General features: G+C 39.8%; 1 protein-coding gene across 2 annotated transcripts in view; it reads right to left on the bottom strand.

Annotated features, from left to right (window-relative positions):
• Positions 1-24,586, bottom strand: part of IGF2BP2 (insulin like growth factor 2 mRNA binding protein 2) — a 158,423-nt gene that overhangs the window by 84,539 nt on the left and 49,298 nt on the right. Inside the window, exon 3 of one of the 2 annotated variants that reach the window (XM_029939698.1) lies at positions 7,158-7,193. The exons of the other annotated variant lie outside the window; for it this stretch is intronic. Coding sequence (XP_029795558.1) covers positions 7,158-7,193 — 36 coding nt within the window. The remainder of the gene's footprint in view (positions 1-7,157; positions 7,194-24,586) is intronic. 2 annotated transcript variants of the gene reach the window in all.

The following is a 24,586-nucleotide window of genomic DNA, read 5'->3' as shown; positions in this document are numbered from 1 at the left end:
TGCCAGCATCAGCTTTCCCCTTTTTCCCTTTGGGTACCTTCTCTCCCTTCTTTGCAGGGGCCTTTTTAGGTTTAGGCTCTGGCTTTGGAGGAGCAGGTTTAGCAGATAACCTTGCAGATCTTCTCTGTGGCTCATCCTTCACCTTGGCTTTATCTCCTTTAGCATCCCCTTCAGCCTTTCTCTTGGGCATGGTGGCGACAGCGGCGGGACGTGGGCGCTGGACGCAGGGATGCAGCGGCACGCGGGCTTTGGCCGGTCAGGGGGTCGTTCTCGCCTCCTCTTCTTCACACTGCTCCTAGGGTGGTCCACTCTTGCAGGTCTGAGTCCCTTCCATCTCCTTCCAAGGGCCCTTCCCCCTGACCCCCCAGATCTCTGATCCTTTCCTATTCCAAACATTACTCTCCTCCTTTTAAGAGTGCCCTCTAAAGTCTTGTTTAGTTTCGAGATATCTCTTGCATGACTCCTGGGATTAGAGACAATTCTGTGGTTACATCCTAATGAATAATAAATGTTTAAAAATTTTTTTGAGAGAGTAACAGAGAGAGCACATGAGTGGGGGGGGGGGTCAGAGAGAAAGGGGGACAGGCTCTGAAATGGGTTCTGTGCTGACAGCAGCGAGCCCAACACGGGGCTTGAACTCACAAACTGTAAGATCCTGACCTGACCCAAAGCGGGACGCTTAACCAATTGCACCACCCAAACACCCCTGAATGGTGAATACCTTTTACAGCTTCAGCCTCAGATTTTATTCGATGTCCTATGGGTTCTGGTGCCTCTCCTGGGGACATGACTTTCCACAAGCAATATGTGCAAGATCATTCCCTACCCATGCAAGGTCGGTGTCTTGCAGCATTCAAAGGAAAAGGACTGCAGTGCCTCCCAGGCTCTCTCAAGTTTCTACTTGCTTACCCAGTGTGGCTCTTGTGCACAACCTGAAATGCCCAACAGGGGGCACCATGGAGGGAGGAATCACTCAACTTCTGATGGCAGAGTTAAAACAGCTACACTCTTAGGGTTTCAATTTAGGCTTCATGGACAGTCAACAAGGTTGGACTGCATGACGCTGGGGGCGTGCCTGAGTTTGGCTTCTACAAGAGTGTAATAAGACTCTTTCTTTTGACCCTGATATGCAAAACTGTGCAATCAGAAACTGGGTGGCAAATCCATGCTAGGAAGGGCCATGATCTCAGTCATCAAAATTAGAACTAGAAAGCCCTCCCCAAATGTAGGCAGGAGAGCTCAGCCTTAAATGCCTCCTATATATGGGGCTTTTGATACTTCTGTTAGGATTCCAATTTACAAGCTTGCAAGTCTCTCCAAGAAACAGCTTTTCTTGATGTTTAGCATTAATTTTCATTTCTTACTATATGCTGCTTTGATCGGTTCTAAATACATTTTCTCTTTCCATGATGTTTACATCCTTCACATTCTTAGGGACTGTTATCATATCCCCTTTAATTATCCTTTGGCCAACCTATACATATTTAGCTCCTTTCATCTCTCCTATGTCCTTCCTTCTAGCAGCGTTGGCTCCTCTTTAAATTCCTTCTAATCTGTCAACATCTTTCTGGAACTGATGCACACCCTCCCTTAATAAACATTCTAGGTACTCCCGGTTTCCTAAGAGTTTCCCAAAGACTCCTGTAGTAAAAAGAATATTGAGCCAGGAATCAGAAGAGATATTTCTAATCCTGGCTCGGCTCTAAGCCTCATTTGTCCCTCCTGTAAAATGGGGGTGACACTTCTGATTTGCTTAAGAGAAGATAAAATTCAAAATCACTCTGCAGATTTTAAAGTACTATGTGTGAAGAACATGCATGTGTTACTTGTGTAACTGTAAAAGCCTCAACAAAGAAAAATAAGATTGGAAACAAGTATGTCACTTAATGGTTATTAAACCTGGTGGTGATATCAAGAGTAATGGTGACACTATTTTAAGGCTTTGATGCTTTTTATTTTAATTTACAGAATTATTTATTTACTCACTAAAAGTATTTATTCAATGCTACTATATGCAAGACATTGGACTGGATGATATGGGTCAACATGGATTTTATCTTTTTTATTCCAATTTATGAAATTATTCATTGGTTTCCTAAAAGTATATATTAAACCTCTATTATATGCAAGTCAATGGGCTAGACGATATGGTGAACAAAAAAGAAGGACTTTAAGCGGAGGAGGGAGAGAGAGTTGGGAAGAGAGAGAGATGCAAAACTTGAGAGACTATTGAATGCTGAAAATGAACTGAGAATTGAAGGGGAAGGGGGAGGGGAGAAAAGAGGTGGTGGTGATGGTGGAGGGCACTTATGGGGAAGAGCATTGGGTATTGTATGGAAAACAATTTGACAATAAAACATTATGGAAAATAAAATAAAATAAAATACAAAAAAAAAAGAAGGACTTTAAGTCGTCATCATCATCATCATCTCAAGTTCTTAGGAACTCACTACATACGTGCTATGGATCACATAATGTCAGAAAGCTGTTCCTGGACTTTAAAAGTAATTTTTTTTTACTGAGGTATAACTGACATATAACTGTTATTCCTTTGATTATGCTTTAAAACACTGCAGTGATTATTTCTTTAGACTCAAATTGTATGAAACAGAATTACTAGGTCAAAGGTTATATCCATACTTCAGCCTCAAATTTCCAGTTTCCCAGAAAAGGTGTGCCAATTTATACCTTCATCACCAATGTTTATCTCCTACTACATAATTGCCAATGTTGACTATTATCTTTTTTCTCCTCTAATGGATTGCTTTTAGAAATCATAAAAACATGAGAAAATTTAAAATAAATTCATTTCTACCAAACACAAAATATTCTCACACAGTACCTATTTTGGTGTTGCCTTCTGGTAGTTCAATGTTCAACAGAATCTCTGAGTACTGATTACTTTCCAGGCAATATACTGGGGGTTAGACCACAAAGGTTGCTCTACCATCATAGGGCACATAAATCTAGTACAAGATAAACACCAAAAATTAGAGAACACTGTGGAAAGTGCTCCTTCTTTGAGAAGTACATCTAAAGTACAAAAGCAACACAGAAGAAATGGCCAAGAACACTCAAGGAAGCTTCAAGGAGCTAGTGACATCTGAGTTGCCTTTTAAAGGGTGAGTAGGACATGACCAGAAAAGGAAGAAGAAAAGGAGTGTAGTCCAGGCACGGAACCATTGCTGGTTTGTGCTCCCACTACCATTCTCCCCAGGAAACTGTTTTACTACATAAAGTCTTAGCAATCCAGATTCAAGACTCATGGGTAGTTTTACTGTTATCATCTCTCTTTATCATTTGCAGTTGCTTTTCTGTCCGTGGAAAAGCATTCAGCAAATCTTCCTGCTACTTCATTCACCAAGTAAGGGTGCAAGATTTCTCCTGCTTCCTTCACAGGGAACACTGTTTCACAAAAATGAATAGAGAGTCATCTTGTTGAACCTGATCTTCAAAATTAGACTGTCATGCTTTAAGAGGATATTTAATCCTTAATGACCCTTAGTTTCCTCATTCAAAAAACAAAACAAGCAAAGGGGGAAAAAGAGAGAGAGAGAGAGACAGACAGACAGACAGACGGACGGAGGGAGGGAGAGACAGACTCTATTATAGAGAACTGATGGTTACCAGAGGGGAAGGGAGGGGGATGGGTTAACTATGTGATGGGGATTAAGGAGGGCACTTGGCACTTGTGATGAGCGCTGGGTGACGTATGGAAGTGGTGAATTATGATATTGCACACCTGAAACTGACATAACACTATGTTAACTAACTGGAATTTAAACCAACAAAATAATAGTTTTCTCAAGTAAGGAAGGAGGGAATATAAAAGAGATTAAAAGCTCCCTTCTACTCCTAAAAAAATGTCAATTGGATCTATATAAAACCCAGTTTAGAGATAGTCTAAGAATCGATTTTGGAATCATATCACTTTCAAATAATAAAAATATCCCTAAAAGCTGCCTTTTTATATGTTTTCACATGTCACTAGTGGCAAATATAACACCCATGTTTGGGATTTAACTACTCTGGAAAACATACTCTTGCAGAACATGAACTTCCGCAGCACAGAATTGGGGCTGAGGTCAAAAGCCTCTCATTTATTCCATAATTTTCAAAGCTGAAAACACCTCTCCAGGTCACTAATCCTCTGGTGTTTAAAGTGCAGAAGATTTAAATAGAATTGGCAGAAAATCACATACAAAAGGGCCTCTCTGGTTTTTTATAAATGATTAGAAAATGTATTTTGAATTACTTTGTCAATTATTTTCATTTAAATTTAAGCCATTCAAATCACGCTCTCTGGCTCAACTGTCTTCCTAAAGGCTTTGTTATCAAAAGGCAAACAGATCTTCCCTCAATATAAATGACAGCCTGGCTTTTTCAGGTCTCCCTAGGAACCACGGCCACCTGCCGGAATGCAGCTGGGCTTGCCTGGGAGCACACACCATCTCTGATGCTGCATGCATTATGGGGACAGCTTCCACAGCCCAGCCTGGCAGCTCTAGGGGAGGGGCATGACCCCAGAGCCCAGGGAGGCAACGACATGGAGCTTCAGTTTTGGTCCAGGCCCACAATGCAGCCCAGATCCCAGCTGAGGCTCAAATGATCTGCCACTGAGCCCAGGATTCAGAGACCAAACCTGTGTTCAAATCTTGGAAATGATCAGTTATCCCATCTTTATTAAAAGTAAAGATGCCACCAGGTGTTTTTTTTTTTCCTGTTGTCAAAATACAAAAAAACCAGAAAGCCACAAAGTATATCGATCTTGTGGTTATTTTTAAATTTAGAAGGATAGATGTTACGTAAGGTGAAAAATACAATATGTACCTATTTATTCATTCATCATTTAAAGCACAAGCACTTACTATGTGCTAGACACTGTGCTGAGCTGAGGATACTGAAATGAACAGCTCACAACTTCTGTTCTCAAACACTCTGTTTCATACAGATAATGACATTTCCTCCTTTGTGCTTCATATCCACCTGCTGGATTTCCAACAAAACTAGACTATATACTGATTATATATACTGATATATACTATATACTGATAATAGTTATATTATTCACCTTCTAACCTTACAGTCATTTGAAGTCTTTTTTACCCCAGTGTATACTACTAAGTATAATAGAAGTGAATGTCCATTCTGTGTCAAATATCAAACTAACCCATTTTCTGTATATTATCAAGCAAAATCCTTTGACCTAGCCACTTTATTATTGCCTCTTCACAAGTGAGGGATCCACACTCAGAACCATAGGTGACTTGCCCAAAGTTATATACCTCATAAGAGGTAGGGCCAGGATATGAACTGGATTCAGAGGTCAAACCAGAATTTATGCTTGTTTTTTTTTTTAATTTTTTAATGTTTATTCAGTTTTAATAGAAAAACAGAGACAGAGCATGAGTAGAGGAGGGGCAGAGAGAGAGGGAGATAGAATTTGAACAGGCTCCGGATTCTGACAGTGCTGACAGCTCCAAGCCCAAAATGGGGCTCAAACTCATGAGCCGTAAGATCATGACCCAAGCAGAGTCACTCAACTGACTGAGCCACCCAGGTGCCCCCCGAATTTCTGCTCTTAACAATCAAGCTTTGGGGCGCCTGGGTGGCTCAGTTGGTTGAATGTCTGGCTTCGGCTAAGGTCATGATGTGACCTTTGACCTTTGATGTGAAAGAAAGAAAAAGCGCACTCCTTTTCCATTAATACTTACTATCAGTAAGCCAAAGATAGTGTTGATAGAACATGCACATATTAAGTAAAATAAAAACAACTAAGTTAGTTTGGGGCAGTATTTCCACTGTTCCAGTAAGAACAATGTATGAGCTACAAAATAAAAATTTTATAATTTTGATGATTTTGCATATGAATTAAATGCTCATTTTTGCATTTTAAACTCATGTGGAATTTAAGAAACAATGAACAAAGGGGCAGAGGGGAAGAGAGATAATCCAAAAACCAGACTCTGAACTGTAGAGAAGAAACAGATGGTTACCAGAGGGAGGTATGGTGGGAGATGGGGGAAATAGGTGAAGGGAATTGAGAGCCCACTTAATCATGATCAACACTGAGGACTGCAAAGAACTGTTGAATCACTAAGTTGAAATTAATATAACTGTATGCATGTTAACTACACTGGAATCAAAATTTATTTTTTAAGGTTTTTTTTTTAAATGTTTTTAATTTACTTTTGAGAGACAGAGAGAGACAGCACGAGCAGGGAAGGGTCAGAGAGAGAGGGAGACACAGAATCTGAAGCAGGCTCCAGGCTCTGAGCTAGCTGTCAGCACAGAGCCTGACGCAGGGCTTGAACCCACGAACCGTGAGATCATAACCTGAGCTGAAGCCGGAAGCTTAACCTACTAAGCTACCCAGGCGCCCCTCAAAATTTTAAAGGTAATGAAAATAAAATAAATTGGCATCGTATTATATAAAGGTAAACACTAAAATTCATAATAATTAAAAATTTTAAATTTCTCTTAAAAATTTTTTAATGTTTATTCATTTTTGAGAGACAGAGGCACAGCATGAGCAGGAAATGGACAGAGACAGAGACACAGAATCCTAAGCAGGCTCCAGGATTTGAGCTGTCAGCCAAGAGTCCAACATGGGGCTCAGACCCACAAACCATGAGATCATGACCTGAGCCAAAGTCAGATGCATAACCAACAGAGCCACCCAAGAGCCCCATAAATTTCTCTTATTTAGAATGACACTGAATAGCAAATAAAATACACTATGACAAGTCAAGAAAGACCATAGAAGAGAGGGGAAAGTTTTATATTTTAGTACTTTAACAACACTTTTCCCCTGTGTTTTTGAAAAAGGGTCTTCCTGTTTTCATTCTGCACATGGCCCAACAATTCAGAGTAGCCCTGACAACAATAACAGATGGAGGGATTAAATTATGAGTGATTTCACTGCCTGTTTCCAATCAAACTTCAAATCAAGACATGAAAGACTAGATAATTCAATAATGAAGCAAAAAAAAATTACTGCTTCGATTCTGACTTTGGTGAAATCAACTAATCAACACACACACATATACACACACCCTTCTTCCACCATATGCAATAACCCAAAGAATCACAGTAAACCAAGGGTATCCAGTCTAAAATGAAGGAAAAGGTTTTTATGTCCAGTCTATCGCAAATACCTCTCCTGATGTCCAAGACTGTGTAGCAGAATTTCCCTGTGAAGGAAGAACATGCAGATAAGGACAAGTGGTATCACTGATATATTTTCAGTGCAAATCTCTGTATGACACAAGCAGCCTCAGAGTTCAGCAATGACTTATTGCTCATGTGCACCTGTCCTATTTGGCACCTCAGAGGAGAGAGATGACTGCTTATGTGTGATGGATGTTTTAGGACTTAATAAGCATAAGCACTTTCATATACAGTCTTATTTTATTTCTCCCAGAGCCATGTGAGAGACTCAGGAAATGTAATTAAAAAAATTTTTTATTAGTAGTATTCCAATGATAAAAGCAATGCTGCTTTTAATGTTTTTGACCTGGGGAGTGGTTACATGCGTATTCACATTAGACCCATTCATTAAGTATCAACTATGTGTTTTATATACTTTTGTGTACGAGTCTGCAACAAAAAGAACAAAAGGTAATAAATGTTCACCTGCAAAAAGAAGGTTAAAAATCTCCCATATTCCCAAAGGAAACTATTAACAATTTGATGCTTTCCCTTCTTTGTTTTTATAAAACTGGAATCATGCTTTCCATTTCTCTCCAACATATCACATTTTTACACAGCGTTAAAAATTCAATGCAGTAGTTCTTAAGATAAAACCTAGTTTATTAAACAATTCCCTTTTGTTGGATATTTAGGTTGCATCTAATTTCTTTCTCTCTCATGGACAAGTTAACAGCTCTTGGAGGTTGATGATCTTATTGCTGCTATGCACAGAGCCAGGACAAGCTGTAGTTCACTGGGTTTTTGCAGGCTTACTCCTCCCTATACGCTGCTCTGCACTTCCTTTGATCACACAGGTTTTAACTTGACAAATTAAAGGTGGAACTCATGAAAGACAATCTGCCCCTTCCCTTTTCCCATGAATGGTCTCTCACCCTTAGAAAGGGGTCATAGTCCACCAAGTTCAGGGTTAAGATCAGGAAAGATGGGTTTCTGTGGTGCCCAGTCTGAGATAAAGGGCACTATCTTCTGTGTTTCTGAGATGTACTGCCCAGATCCAAACAGTTATTTGGGAGGCTGGGGAGGGAGAATAAACTTTTCAAAGGTACAAGGTTCGCAGGGTTCGAGGTTAGTAGGGAGGTTCTATAAATATTTACTGAACAAAACTCTGCCTGTTAACTGGTGACACAGAGCAAGGTGTGGTTTTCCTTCCCGCCCCCGGAGGTGGCTGGGAAAGCTGGTCTGACAAACTAGTGGGAAATGCTGCCCAGCCAAGATGGAACCAAGAAATGCAAGAATGCCTAACATGATTCAGGAAATGAAATGAGCCCAGTCATCTTCTGTCTGTCCTTTCCCCCGAACCCCCACAACTCCCACCCCTAGTCACTGAAGCCGGAAACCAGAGAGGAGAGGACACTCATAAACAAAACACTGGCCACAAAAATGAGAGCCTGGAGTAGCTGACCAAACAAATAGCTCTGGTTGCAGTACACAGTTTAGCTGTTTCCTAACAGGTTGAAATATCACTGGCACCATTTTATACTGCAAATGCCACTGGGTGGCAATAAAAATCATGAGCTGTGGAAGGCTGTACATAGAAAAAAAAAAGTCCTGGCCTACCTTTGGTTTGGTGGGTGGTCTGAAAGTTCTCTTTTTGGCAAGGCCATGTCCATTCCTTTACACTCCTTGCTACCTGAAGAGCCAAAAGCCCAGGTCTGGGAAGGTGACCTTACTTCAGGTGGCACCACAACTAAACCTCTCCAGACTTAGGAGAATCTATCCTATCATCTAAGGACCCCAGGGACAGTGATTCCAAAACATACTTGAAAACACAAAAATGTTTAGCTACAGTTTACAGGGAAATCCACCCTTTCCTGCCCCTAGCCAATACCAGTCTAATCCAACTCTAAAATATAAGCCGATTTTCCATGTAACATAAAATATAGTCTATGTGGTATGACACATTTTGCCTGGGGACATTCTGGGTCAGTGAAGGGCATTCGTTGGTATAGAAAGCCACCTTTCTGAGCTATTGGAACCAGGTGTACCTGAATGTTCATAGCAACTATGGACATAAAACATGCTAGTTTCAAACATCAGCATTCCAAGGACAGGGACTCTAAATGGCAGGCACTGCTCTGCCATGGAGCTGCTTCTCATGTGGGCAACTCTGCATCCTCACAGTAACAACAGGACTGATCTACTTGGTGGTGGTTGATTATCTTCCTGAGCAGCACTGGGGAGGCCAGCCAGGGTAGGATATAATTCAAAAGGACTAGTCTTAAACCGAATGTCTCCCTTCTGGATCAAAACAGGCAGGTCTCACATGAGTATGAAGCAGTATTTGATTTATAAGCTTTGTGAGCCTCTAGGAGGAAGACTAGATAGGAGTGGAACAGAAGTGGAGATAAAGCTAATAAGAACATATACTACATTATGTGAGATAGCTATTTATAATTTTTGTTTAGATTTTCATTTAAATAATAGATTCTAGAACTAGAGATTCCTATAGAAATTACCAGAAATATTTTATGGGAGAAGAGAAAATGCCCTAATTTCTGGAAGTGGGACAAAAAAAAAAAGGGTCTCTTTGATGCTTCAAGTTGAAAAGTTGATCTGTAAAGATCTAGGTACCCAAAGGTGGCTATGCTAAATTTGAGTGTGGGCTCTTTTTCATTCTGGACCTGCCTTCTTATGAAAGGGTGATTGAGCACAAAGCAAAATAAAAAACAAGAGCAAAAGCAGGTAAAACACAGAAATAAGTCAGATAGACAGAAAACTCCAAAATAAATCATTTCCAAATCACTAGCAGTTAAGGACAATTCATCCATGGAATTATCAATTATCTAGCAAGTATCAATGAAATTAGTAATGTTTTAATTTTCTAGGATTCTTATGATTTCAGCATTACCTGTTTACCTGTAGCTTCAGACTTACAAATTATAAACAAGTACACTTTTACTGCTTTGAAGGAATTTTGATTTTAAGATGTTAACATACTTAAAAGCTCTGAAAACCAGTAATACTCTTTTAAATTACTTCTTTTCACTATCCTTATGTTTTGGAACAGACACCATCCCTGGGCTTGGAGGTTGCCTTTGGTATTTATGGACTAAGTGCTCTGTTCTTACCGATTAAAAAAAAATACATATGGACAGGGGACCCTGGGTGGTTCAGTCAGTTAAGCATCTCTTCATTTCAGCCTCAGGTTATGATTTTATGGTCCATGGGATTGAGCCCTGTGTGGGGCTCTGTGCTGACAGCACGGAGCCTGCTTGGGCTTCTCCTTATCCTTCTCTACCCTTCCCCCACATGCTCACACACTCTCTCTCAAAATAAACAAACATTAAAAAAATACATATGGAGAATGGCTAGTTTAATAGGTTGAGAGTATCACAAACATAAATTATAAAAGTTTCCTACCTGTTACTTTTTTAAGCAGTCTTATTCAGCCTTCCCTCAGCACCAGGGGAAAAAAAAAAAAGCAGAGGAAGAACTAATGGATTGGCATAATGGACATACCATCAGATATATGATGTACTGCCTGCTTGTGCTCAGTATGTCAGTAAACAAGTACTTTGTGCCTGAACACCAGAAGCACCAACTGTCCAACAGAAAAACACACCACAAAGCCTGTGGCTGTTACTATTGTGGGAAGTCAAACAGCAACATTTTCAAGTATCAATCTCCCACCCCCAATAATAGCTTATACAGAAGCTCTCTTCCAGGTTGTAGAATTTGTTTTATTTCTAAAAATTCCCAACCAGCAAATTCTAGGCCAGCATTAGGAAATGGTAGGGCATATTATGTAACAATCATTCCCCAAGTCTTGGTTTAGAATATACCAACTGTCACCCCCACCTAAGCCTCCCCACACAGTCTCATGTCCAGCAACACTGTTCCTGCAGGTCTGGCTATCCCCACGTAATTAAAAAATCAGCCCGATAAGTCACATTTTGAGAAACCTGTTACCCAGGTTCTTGACACAAAGAACTCGAAAGTCACTGATAACCTCAGAAATTCCATAAGGTCCTTTTACCTCTTACCAGCCATTCAAATTATTTAAAAATATGTATAGTAACTCAAGAATTTCTCCCTTTTCCTGATTGGTTGTACTGAGAATGATAATTTAACCTAAACAAGTACATGCCCAAGCCATGCTATAAACGATGTAATCACCTTGTAGTTTATTTATTAGACTCCTGGCCTTAAAATGTCAAGAGGGGGAAAAAACAAGAAGTGGGGGTCTTCATTGGAAGATTCAACTCAGAGATATTAGGACATATAATCAATTACTGATTAGACACTAAAGACTCTAATTTTATGCTGGAGACCATAGTTCAAACAAGTAATTAAGGAGTGCAAACAGTGAAATGAACAGGCAAACTGCTCTTCTGAATGGTGACTCTTTTTCATGCAGACTTCGTGACCATCTATACTGGAATCTCTATGGTAACTCTCATGCCACTTCTTCCCAGGTACATATTTAAAACTGTGGAAACTAATAATATTCTGGAATGCAAGGTGTTGGCTGTTGTTGTTATTTTATGACCATCACTTCTTCCTCTGGATAATTCTGAGAGAAAAGTTCAAATTGTTTTATTAACCCATATGGGAAAGTTGCGGGGAATTAGACCTTATAATCAGACTTGGAATTAGCCAGGATATGATCTCTCACTGAAAGACAAAGGCACTATTACAATTAGCAAAGTTGTGGTGTGTTAAAAGGGTCCCTGTCACCAAGCCAAGAACATGAATTAGCTTGGCTCAGGGAGAAACGAGCCTGTTCCTGAGATAAATCAGGCATGCATGCATCTTCAACAAAAATTAAAAGTACACCCAAACCACAACGGCATTTTGGCTTTTATCCCGCTTGCTGATTTAATGTGTGACTATAAACTCTTTAAAAGTGGGGCTATATCCTAGCTCAACTGTCTCAAACCAGCCGGCATCAGAATCCCTTGGAGAACTTAACACACATGTTGCAGGACCTACCTCCAGAGTTTGTGGTACAACAGATCTGGGGTGAGTCCTAAAATCTGCATTTCAAACAAAATCCCCAGTTGATGGTAAGGGGACCACACACTGAGAATCACTATCCCGGCCTCTATGTTCCATGGGTAACATTCCCTCAACAGCACTGGAAAGCTGCAAGGTGAAGAAGGATCCCACACAGGCCCACACTGTGCCTTTGACATTGAGAATTTATTATCTGTTGATCTTTAATCTATGTATTATAAACCTTTCCGGATGACTGTGAGACCTTCCAAAGCAAAACAGAGCAATTCCCTCAGCCTAGGAACCATCTCACCTGAAACAACATGCATCTTATCCCCTATAAATTCTTAGAGTAAGATGCACCTGAATTCAAATCTTGACTCTTTCTCTTATTAAATGGTGAGCTCTTGGGTAAGGTATTTCATCTCTGAGCCACTGTTTCCTCATCTGTAAAACCAACTCATAATAATACCTATAAATCACAGTATGGTTGTGAAAATTCAGTGAAATAATAATACAGCTGAGCGCCGACCCCACACCCCACCCCACCCCACCCAGTCAGAAATTAAGGTGCAACTTTTGACTCCCAAACACTGACAGTTAATAGCCTACTGTTAACTGGAAGCCTTACTGAAAACATAAACAGTTAATGTGTATTTTGTATACAGTTATACAGTGTATTCTTATAATAAAGCTGAGAAAAGAAAATGTTAAGAAAATCATAAGAAAAATATATATACAGTACTGTAGTACAAAACAATTGTATAAGCGGACTCATGCAATTCAAACCCATGTGGTTCAAGGGTAAACTGTGTATCCACAGCTCTTAGCTCAAGGTCTAACTCATAGAAAACTCACTAAGGGTTGATGCTATCATGCCTACTCCTGGCTGAAGATTTCTAGGAATTCTCACATTGTAATCCAGGATCTCTTCCTCCACTTACAACTCCCAGATATCCAGACCATAACAAGATACCAAGAGGAGAAAGAGCATCTTCTGAGAAAACAGCATTACCAGTCCCCTTGGACCCCCTGTCCTCCTGCCATCCTTGTACCTCTGCTCCAATCCAGATCCTCCATGTATGCTAATGTATGAGGGCTCTCTGGGATACTTCCACCTAACTCCTCCAGGCATCCTAAATTCTATCATCACTGTTCAAAACACCATCTTTCTGAAAAAAGGGAAGAAGGGTATGGGCCATCATTAACTCAGTCATTCAAAGATTAGCAAACCATCACACCACCTGAACACATGCCATTTCCTTTGAATTATATGTAATTCAGTGCACATTCTATCCTTTTAAAAAATGTTTGTTTTATAACATTTTTATTATAAAAGTAATAGAAATAGAAATTAGAAAATTAAGGCCACTAGTGATTCTATCACAAGATAACCACTGTTAATAATCTGATGAATGTTATTACAGTTGTGTACATGTTTATGAAAATGGGATATTTATTTCCATTCTGCAATCTTTTCCACATAGTATATTGTACAGGTCTTTAAATAGTCTTCTACAACATTAATTTTAATGGCTGCAAAAGATTTCATGGCATGGTCCAGCAGTAACCATCTATTTAATCCTCTGGAACCTTTTCTCTCGCATATGCCTTCTCTATGTTTAGGATCCCGCATAATAAATATGTGTATTTACTCTTCCTGCTATCACTGGGCAGAACTGTTGGATTGATAAAGCTAAAAGAATTATTACCTGAAGAACTTGCAGACTGATGTTCTTAAATCAGAGAAAAACATGAGAATTCATTAAAAACACTTCTGTCTCTATACATTCTACTACTGGAGAGCAGGCAGTCACAAATTTTTCTTTTATACTTCAATGTAGGTGGAACATTTTTTTCTTCACTTTTAAGGAGAAATTTCATTTTGTCAATGAAATTAAATTAGAATAGACTTCACACACATTTCTCAGGGTCTAAAGAGAATAAGAGCATTTTCAAAAGTTTATTTATTTTGAGAGAGAGGAGAGAGAGAACAAGCATGAGTGGTGGAGGGGCAGAGAGAAAGGGGGAGAGAGAGAGAGAGAGAGAGAGAATCCCAAGAAGGCTCTGTGTGGAGCCCAACACTGGGCTTGAACTCATGAACTATGAGATCATGACCTGAGCTGAAACCAAGAGTCAGATGCTTAACCGACTTAGCCACCAGGCGCCCAGATATTAAGAGCATTTTAAATATTTTTTAACAAAAAAAAAGAGAAAGAATGAAGACTTAGAAAAACTGCTTACTATACTTCAGTTCTGTGTTCACTACAGGGATAATGCAGAGTGGTTGGGGGAGACAAATCCAAGTCTTAACACTGCACATTTTTCTTTTAATTTTTAAATGTCTTTATTTTTGAGAGACAGCGTGAGCAGGGGAGGGTGAGAGAGAGAGAGAGAGAGAGAGAGAGAGAGAGAGAGAGAGAGAGATACAGAATCCGAAGCAGGCTCCAGGCTCTGAGCTACCTGTCAGCACAGAGCCCGATGCGAGGCTCAAACCCATGAACTGTGAGATCATGACCTGAACCAAAGCCGGACGCTTAACCAACTGAGCCACCCAGGAGCCCCAACACTGCACATTTTAATTAAGTGATGTTGTTAAAGAATCAAAGACTCCATGTGAAGAAAAATCCGACTCTTCCTGTTTATGCTGTACCTATCAAAAACACTCTCATAAAACCGATGATTGTGAGTACAGGAATCATCATTGCAACACAGAGCATTCTTCCCAGGAAGCACGTACAGGCATGGCCTCCACACCCAGAACGGTTATCAGTTCAAGTACCTACAGGGATGCACTATACTTGAAAGGGACCTTCCACTCTCCCACCTCACCCCTCCAAGTCTCATTTCTCACTAATTGCTTCAAAGCATATGTCTTCCTTCCCATTTTGGGAGGACCAATATTACTATGAAAGATGCAAAAAAGATTATATATATTATCTAATAGAATCAATTCATATATCTCTTATTTATAAATAATTTATCACTTCCCGTAACAAGTCTTCGTGGGGGGGACCCAAGAATGTGTCATTCTGCCATGCCTAGGTAAGGCAATTGCCCAATCCAAAAAGACCAGCAATGCACAGCCATCCTCTCCCCCTACTAAGCAGACACTTCCTTTTGATGTCCCACCGCCTCAAATTTAAAGCTTTATTTCCTCAAACCCACCTCTCTCTTCTGATTTCCATGTTACACTTAATAAAACAATATCATTGCCCTTCTCCGAAGATTCCAGGTTCAGCATCACTGGACCATGTCTGATTATTCTCCTTCCTAACCTTCTCTAGACTTGCATATCTAGTCACTATTCACCAAGCACTGTTTCCTCTCTTCACAACAGCTCTTCCATCTGCCTCTTTCTTTCAGCTTGCTCTGCCAATATTCTAGTTCAGGTCTTTATTTCCCAAACACTAAACATAACTGTAGCTTCTTAACTGGCCCCCCCACCCATCAGTCCATTCCATCCGCGGCCATCTGTTTCGATCAGACCTTTCCACTGATCAGATGGCTACAGAATAAAATCTGAAAGTCTTCATCCAATACTCAAGATACTCCATGGGTCCAGCCATTTCTCTAGCCCAGCAAAACCGGTATCTTCTATTTCTGGGCACATTTGTACATGCACTCCTGTGTTTCCAGAGTACTCTTGACAATGTCTCCTGGATTTAGAGTGTCCTTACCACTTTCCCACCCCTCTCCTCTTCCTTAAATTGTATCCATATTTAAATTTCCAGCCCAAATCCAACTTCCTCTACAGAGCCATCAAAAGAGCTACGAATTTTTCTTCTCTGCACTTTCATTTAAAAAATATGAAGTTCTAATGATGTGCCAGGCACTAAGCTAGTTGCTGAATATGAGAAAATGAAAAAAATCCACATAGATATGGTTCCTGTTTTATGTTTTCATTTGCACAAATTGGGTGTAAACCTTTGAAAGGCTATATCTCACACATTTTTTTCTTAATCCTTCGGCACTCCTAGCACAGTGCCAGACATATGGCAAATCGCCAGTAAACGTTTGTTGATTGATTTTTGATCAGTCCTTATAGAGCCAATCTATTCACTCATACACACGCTGACCTGCCTGTGACAGAAGCTATTTATCCAAGCTAACCAGCTCATGTCTCAAGAGGTGAGCCTTCGGTAACACAATGCTCCAAAACCAACTGGGCTAACTGGCCGCCTCCTGACCAAGAACAATAATTTCCTTTCCCACTGAGAATGTAAGTAGTTTGTCTTAGGCACTGAGCGCACTGTGAAATCCTGATGCAGCAGCAGAAGGCACACTTCTGAATGGCAACAGCGGACAGTATGGTGGGTTGGCCTTTGTATGCCTAGGCAATGAAACATGGATCTGGTCAGAGATTCCTGGCATTCATATAATGTCTTTGGTATTTCTTATAGACTCCTAACCATTTGATCTCACATAAATTAGAAGATATGCAAAAACTCTGTCCAGCATCCAGAATATATATCAATTCAGCAAATATTAACCAAACACCAAGAAAAGGCAACACACTTTATAGAGAAGAGTATGGGCTTTGAAAGTAAGAAAACCAGGGTTGATTCTTAGATATAGCACTAACCAGTGGTGTGGAAAGACATATGACTTTTCTTAGCTTTGGTTTCTTTTTCTGGAAAACAAAGAGGGGGCCACCAACATCACATGGTTGCTTTGAGGATTAAATGAGGTAGTGCATGTAAAGAACTTGGCATAGGTATCCATTCAGGTGGTGGGAAGTTGTTGCTACAGTTGAAGGAGAAGAATAGCAAACAGCAGAGGTGTTCATAGTGCTGGGCACTGTGCTTCATTAGCACTGCTGCTGATTGGCATTGCCAACAAGACAAGCTCAAGGGAGAACCTGGCTTAGAGAAATAAGATGAAGAGATATAAAACTATCTTATGCCTTGAAACTTCGTCCTTTAAATCCAAGTAATGTGGAGATTCAGACATTTCACTGACATCACAAACTATTATGAAGCAAAACACTCACTCATCTCCAACTACCCCTGCTTGGTGCCTTCAACAATTCAAACCACTTTGGTGGATACAGGTCAGTGGTAGAACACTTGCCTGTACTTCAAAGTATTTTCATCTATTTTACGTTTAGTTAAATATAGCTTGTAAACTACTAGAAAGCCATACTGTTCCAAAACCCAAAGCTGGTTCTTTAGAGGAGCTAATGCAGGAATCCAAAACTAGTGTACGAATTCAGCTCCTATGGAGGCCACTGTAAAGATGACACACCTAGCATACAGTAGACAAATGTTTGTGGAACATAAAAACATACAGTGAACCCTGTACACCCAGCCTCATGTAACACACGAGATAGTAATGTAATAAATGTTTCTATGACTAACAATTCCAATCTTTAGAATCACAGAAGGAAATGCAAATGGCCAGCTTCAGTCTCTTCTGAGAACAAAGAGTACCTGAAAAAAATCCTGCAAGAGAAACTGGCATTCACTTGCAATCATGTGCCACTGTCAACATGACCCTGTTTTTTCCAGTCTTAGGGGTGTGGGCATGGTTTTAGTTACATGGGTTTCAAGTTCATATAGGAAGTCAAAGATAAATGCTATGCTCTTAGCTTCCCTCCCAAGAAGGTATTAAATTTGAGTACATTAGCACTCAAATTCCACAGAAAAGCAGGGAGAAAAGGGAGTTAAGCAAACCCAAAGAGCAGAACTATCCTTAAGAGATACAAGTGTTCCCCTCTGCCTTTCTAAAGAGCAGCAAATATTCCTTCTGTAGCCCATGCAGCACTATCTGAGAAGCACAGGGAAGGCTGAAAAAGCTACGGATGACCTTACTGGAATTTCATGGTTACTTCTATGTGTGACCTAGAGCCAGCGTCCAGGCTTCCAATCTCTCAGAAGTCACCCGTAAAACAGCAAAAGAGGCAGGTGCTGCAAACAGCATAATTTCTCACGAGCAAGAACCCTGGCTATGTCGTTAGATTTTTCGGTATTTAACAAAGAATAGTAAAATCTATTTTACAATTTTACTATGAAAAATTTTAAACTCACACACAAGTTGAAAGATAGTATAAGGAACCCAGCCTGGACAGTTATCAACCTATGACTAACCTTGTTTTATCTATACTCTGTCCACAGGATTATTTTCAAGCTGAACCCTGATATCAAAGCATCTATTTAGAAATACTTCAGTATGCAGCTCTCGAAGACTTTTAACAAGTCACTGCCATGGCATTATCATATACTAACAATGAAAAGTACATAATCGCTTTATATTATTAAGTATGTCATCAATGTTCAAATACAACCCAATTGTCTCATAACCTTTTTACATAGTCTTTTTACAGTTATTCAAAAAATGGCTCAGTTGGTTAAGTGTCTGACTTCGGCTCTAGTCATAACCTCACAGTTCGTGAGGTCAAGCCCTGTGTCGGGCTCTCTGCTGTCAGCATAGAGCCTGCTTTGGATCCTCTGTCTCCCCTTCTCTCTCTGGCCCTCCCCAGCTCGTTCTCTCTCAGAATAAATAAACCTTTTAAAAAAAGTTTAGTCAGTCAAACACTGAATGTTCACAATAGAAAGAAATTTAGAGATGTAGCACAGTGCAATTTCTACTCAATAGACCCCAACCCAACCTCCTTAGAAATATGCATCTTGTGGAAGATGTGAATCTTGGACTCATGAGCTGATTTTCCCCCTGTATGTTATTTTACTATGTTTTATAATTGCAATTTTCAAATTTTTAAAAATAGCTAAAGATATAATTCACACACCATAAAATTCACCCATTTAAGGGGTTTTTTGGTATACCCACAAGGTTATGCAACATTACCACTATCTAACTTTAGAACACTTCCACTGCCCCCAAAAGAAACCCCAGTACCCATCAACACTTAGCCCCACCCTCCCTTCTCTTGCCCCTGGAAATTACCAGTCTGCTTTCCGTCTCTGTGGATTTTGCCTTCTCTGGACATTCTTTACTCTCACACTATTTTAAAATTGTTTAGAGGTTTGCTCACCCATCCCCCAATTAAGGCAGGAACTGTCATCCTTGGAGGGTATTGGGGGTACCTGACACTCATCCTGGCAATAAGATGTTTCAGCAAGGGGTTCTCCTTCCCCACTAGTCTGGGAATCAAGAATCAACGATTTCTTTTTGCTTTCCTATTAGAAAGTTCAGAGTTGAATTTGTGGCCCAACTTTTATAACCATGTAGCATATTGTCATATACATTTCTCTGACCAAACTCTACTTCTGTCTTCATTTGAGTATTCTACCTTAATTTTCCTTTTGTTTTCATTTGTTTTTTGCTTATATTTCAAGAATTTATGTACTGATGTTTAATACTTTTTTGAAGCAAGTAAAGATTTAAATGCGTAACATTTTGTTCCAGACATTTTGGTACTATCCTCTTGTATCCTAAAAGCCTAGGAAAATCTTTCCCGTTTGGCCATAATTATTTCCTTTTGATGATGCATGCTTAGGCTGGTATTCCCAAAAATATGGTCCTAGGATGAATGCATAAAAGGTGACTTGAGTGAGAATATGTTAAGTTTATTCCTATACATGCAAAAAAAAAAAAAGGTGTATGCATGCAGCAAGAATCTATGAAGGAAAAGTTAGTGGTTTAAAGAACTAAACATGACTGGTGATGATCAGGGGAAATAAAGAAAAAGAAGGAAAGTGACATGGCAGGTATCACCCTGGGACACTGAGCTGGTGTCTCAATAACTGACTCCTGAGTTTACTGGGAAGGATGTGTGTGTGTGTGAATTTCAGGGTAAGAACTGCAGCTCTGCTGATAGAGGTGTGACGTATTTATCCCTGTTCCAAGTGCTGGCACATTTTACTTAGTGGTATTGGTTGCTCTGCTTTTGCCAAAAGAAAAATATCCTGTACCAAGCAGCATTAAAACCCAGGCTTTCCCAAGGAAAAATTGCCCGGAAGGACCTCACAGACAGAGGACATCAATCCTTCCCTTGACAAAGTTCAACAAAACTCTGCCTGCACCCAGGAATGCAATGATTAATCAACTAATTTCAACCCAAGTTTTGTTTATATGTTCCAACTATAAACATTAATTGAAATATTTCCATTGCAACGAAATCACTTTGGTTTGGATTTAAACACTACTGTATGACAACATGCAAGCATGTTTCAGAACATGAAAGCACAACTTAGGAAAATAAATTTCCTTTATTAAATCTAGTGGGGCACAGAGTGGAAAGTGTTATTGTAGGGTGTATGGCTACTTGATAGCTAGAGCAAGGGACTGAGATCTCCTTTTCCATGTGATAAACTCCAGTAGATATTCCATCCTGCTTTGTGGTTTTAGAAAAACTTGAAGAAAAATTCACTTGGCGGTCTCTGTTTTATTTATTGGGGGGCAGGTAGTATTAGGCTTTAATATAGGAAAAAAGACACACAGGCAGGAAATACCATGTCTGAGAGTAAACATGACTTTGATACTTTTTGAATAGGGGTCAAATCCTTGGAAGAACCTTTGAGATAATAAGAGAGGTGAACATGATAACATAACCTGTATGGGATGTATTCGATTTCAGTTAATGCTCTAGAAGAAAGCAGCTTTGGAAGGGGCAGGGGGAGTCTGGATATGACATGCATAAAATCTATTATGTATTTTTTGAGTTTATTTATTTATTTTTGAGAGATATGGAGACAGAGAATCCCAAGGTGGCTCCATGCTGCCAGCACAGAGCCTAATGTGGGGCTTAAACCCACAAACCGTGAGATCATGATTTGAGCCAAAATCAAGAGTTGGACACTTAAGGACTGAGCCACCTAGGTGCCCCAAAGCTATTATCTTAATAAAAGCTAACAGATGAATTTTATCCAAATGCTTTCAAGTACACAGAGCACAAAATGATGCCCACCAGCTCCTCTTACCACCACCAGAGCTCTCCCACCCTCAAGATGATCACCTCCTGGCTTCTCTAACAATGTCACAGCAAGACATTTACTTTTTTTTTTTTTAAGGAAGCTTTCTCTGCCTAGACTGTGGTTCTCAATCGTTGACGCACACTAGAATCACCTGGACAGCTTTCTCAAACAGCTAAGCCCCCTCTTCCACCACCCAAGACTCTAATTTAATAGCCTGGGATTGAGCCTAGGTGCTGATATTTTAAAAAGCTCCCCAATGATTCCAATGTGGGCCAGGATTGAGAGTCAATGGTCTATCCAGATGCCCCAAGTAAGTGTTTTCTTCCTTCAAAGATGAATCTCCTTAAGGCAATGTACCCAAATGGTCCTAATTCAGTAGGACCCTACTCATTTAACAATTCCAGATATACCTCTGATATTACAGTTTTTGTATTTTTCCTGTGACTATTTATGAATATATTCAGCATCATATTCACAAAGTAGCCATTCTGTGTTTGCTACCACACCTTGTGCTGAAGCTACAAGCTTATAATATCTCTCATTTGATTTATTAGATGATTTTTGACTGTTTATTATGTGAAAATCACTGTGCTCAAAGCCTGTGGAAGTTGTAAAGATGAAAAGTCACTCTTGTAGCTACACTTGCAGTCAAGGAACGTAAAATCCAGAATGGAGATAAGACACGTAAGAGTAACAACACGAGTTAGCATGTGAAGTCTGTATAACAGACATCCAAGATGTGCTAGACCACTCTTAGCTACAAAGCTCAAAAATATTTCTGAAAGACATATATCAAAATGTTAACAGAGCTTATCTCTAGGAAGTGGGATTAAGAATTTTGTTATTTGTATGTTTCTATTTCCATCTCTGCTCAACCTTTTGGCTAAGATCAAGCGTATTTTTCTATTTCCAAGTCTTTTACAAGGAGCACATGATAAAAATATCTCTAAAGAAGGTGAAGTCAGTTTGAAGAATGGAAAGTTGATAGGTAGGGAGAAGCACAAGCAAAGACAGAGCACCAAATGTGAGTAGCAAGAACATGAGTAGTTCTGTTTTACTGTAACCTGGCAAGAAGGGCCAAGACAGGAGGATAGGTTCAAGAAACTGGAGCAATATTGCAAAGGCTTTCAATGCTGGGATAGGGAGTTTTATAATCAGCAACTGGGAGCCACTAAAGGTTTTTAAATGGTACTTTATATCATCACAAAATTATTTTCAAATAACAGTTTATTTTGTGTGAAAATAATTGGAAAAGACAAAATCATAAAGTTAGTAAGTTATCACAGGAAGCTCATCACAAGGAGAAAGCCATCATTAATGTGTTTGGCACATTCCCTTCCAACCTTTTCTCTATGTGTATAGTTATGGAAGATTTTTGAGCAGGACTGTGACATCACTAGGGTTATGCTTTAGGAAGGCTGATTACAAAATGGTCTAAGCACAAAGTAGACTCTCTGCGTCTGGAGGTGGCTAGCTGAGGCTTTTGCATATATGTTTCGTTCACAGCATCTCCTGCTTAGGTTTTGGCACCTGTGCAAGTCAGAGTTGGCTATTTAGGGCAGACCCATAAGTATATCTGAAGGGGCAAGTGGTACTTGAAGGGGGAAGCCCTAGGCAAAAGTCTAGGTAAGCACTCCTCGACTTAGGGTGGAAAGACAGAGGTCTCTGCAAAGCACCAGTGGATTTCTAGGAAGGAAGTCTCCTCTCCAGAAGTGGCCTTGTTTCATAGGACTAGAGAATGCTTTCCTAGAGACCATCCTCAGCATGAAGGATTCCCAGCACAGAAATTCCTAAAAATAGGCGATTACCACATCTAGTATGTGATAATTATATTACGATAAACTAGTCCGTGATATGAAAGCTAGTGTCTATTCATAAGAAATCATGGTGACTCTAAGATCCCAGCCTCAAGAAGAAGATGTTGACCTGTGTCGAAATTTACTGACAGGCCTTACTTGCCAAGTCAGCTCTCCCAGCACTCAGCCTTGCCCCCTACTCACAGACAATGAGGCTCTGTGCAGGAGCAGAGGCCAAAGACTGGAAGGAAATTTGCATGCCTCTTCTACCCCTATAAGGTGTTTATTATTTTGCTTCCAAATAGGCTGAATCCAATGTTTTATTCCTCCCTTTTCTTCCCTTTGCTAATTTTAACTCAATTTCAAATTAATATTTTTCAAGAGATAATTTACTTAATCCCCCAGCCCCTCCTACCCCTGTTTATGACTTAGGAATGAACGTAAGCATAAAACATCTTGTGATGGCCTCAAAATAGAAAGCAGGTTTAAAGTTTTATTTTTCTGTTCCAAAGCTGCCAAAGCTCTGGCGTGTTTTAACTTCTGCTCTACACACTGTTTTCTCCTTCCCTCCCTTCCATCCAGCTATATTTAGTAAAGCCCAAATAAAAGGGATACAGGCAAAGCAAAATTAAATATAGTTTCTTTGAATCAGTAAATCCCAGAGTTAGTCTATACGGCAGCAGCTAAGAAAACGAAGCTCATATGAACACACATATACTCATAAGGTGCACTGCCCTTCTCCAAAGGTGGCCTGTACCCTCTCATGCTTCACCAAGTAGCAGTACAACCAGGAAGGCAAGCACATTCTCTCCCCTCCTTAATCTCTGACCACACCTTTCCCTTCTTTATTCCACATCTCCCCACCCCCCACCATCACTGTCATCCCCATGTCTCTGCTTTCCATTTCTAGGTTTCAGTATAGCTACACCACCCTCCACTCTCTGCCTCCACCTAGAAGGAAAAGAGAAAACCGGACAAAGGTACATTTAAATAAAAGGAAGCACACAGAAGTACTTAGGTGACAAATCCTAAACAAAGCTACTTCAGAAGCATACCACTGTAACTGCTGTACAGTATACCTTTCTTACCTTAGTTGATTTACTTAAAACTTATCTTGGGCTTTTGTTGACTGATGGAATTTCTTTAGGACTTAAGGACCATAGAAGGAAACACTCTGGTTCTGGTTTTCCAGGAAGGATAATGAGACTACAAAGACTAACAAGACTTTTGGGAGAAACTTCTTGTCCAATCACAGAACATTTTATAAGAAGGAATGGGGGCATGAATTGTGGGCATTGAAAAGGAATGGCACCAAAGGTGACTTTAGCATTTTCCTATAAAAGAAGTACCTGCTTGCCCATCTCTTTCCCAAAACCAAAGACACAGAAAAAAACAAGGGAGAAAATGTGGAGGTTCTAAAAACTTAATGGCTGGGTATCAAACTGAACTTTCACAGAATATTCTTACCTAAATGTACCCATTTCCATACACGCCAACTAAATTAATTTAGTTCTACTATCAAAGAGGCAGCTACTATCAAGTCCAATCTAGACAGCAATAAAGACAGTACACTATTTAGACGATGTCAGAAAAAGCCACAAATTTACCTGCTAACTCCATTAAGGCAAAACAACTCTACATTTTAAAATATTTTCAATATGATGTTCTGGAACAGGAGTGAGCAAAGTATGGACCACAGGCCACATCCAGCCTGGTACCTGTTTTTGTAAAGCTTGCAATCTAAGAATGTTTTTCACTTTTTAAAAA

Source organism: Suricata suricatta, chromosome 5 (genome assembly GCF_006229205.1).
Source record: "Suricata suricatta isolate VVHF042 chromosome 5, meerkat_22Aug2017_6uvM2_HiC, whole genome shotgun sequence".
Taxonomy (NCBI): domain Eukaryota; kingdom Metazoa; phylum Chordata; class Mammalia; order Carnivora; family Herpestidae; genus Suricata; species Suricata suricatta.
This window is presented reverse-complemented; position numbering and strand designations above follow the sequence as displayed.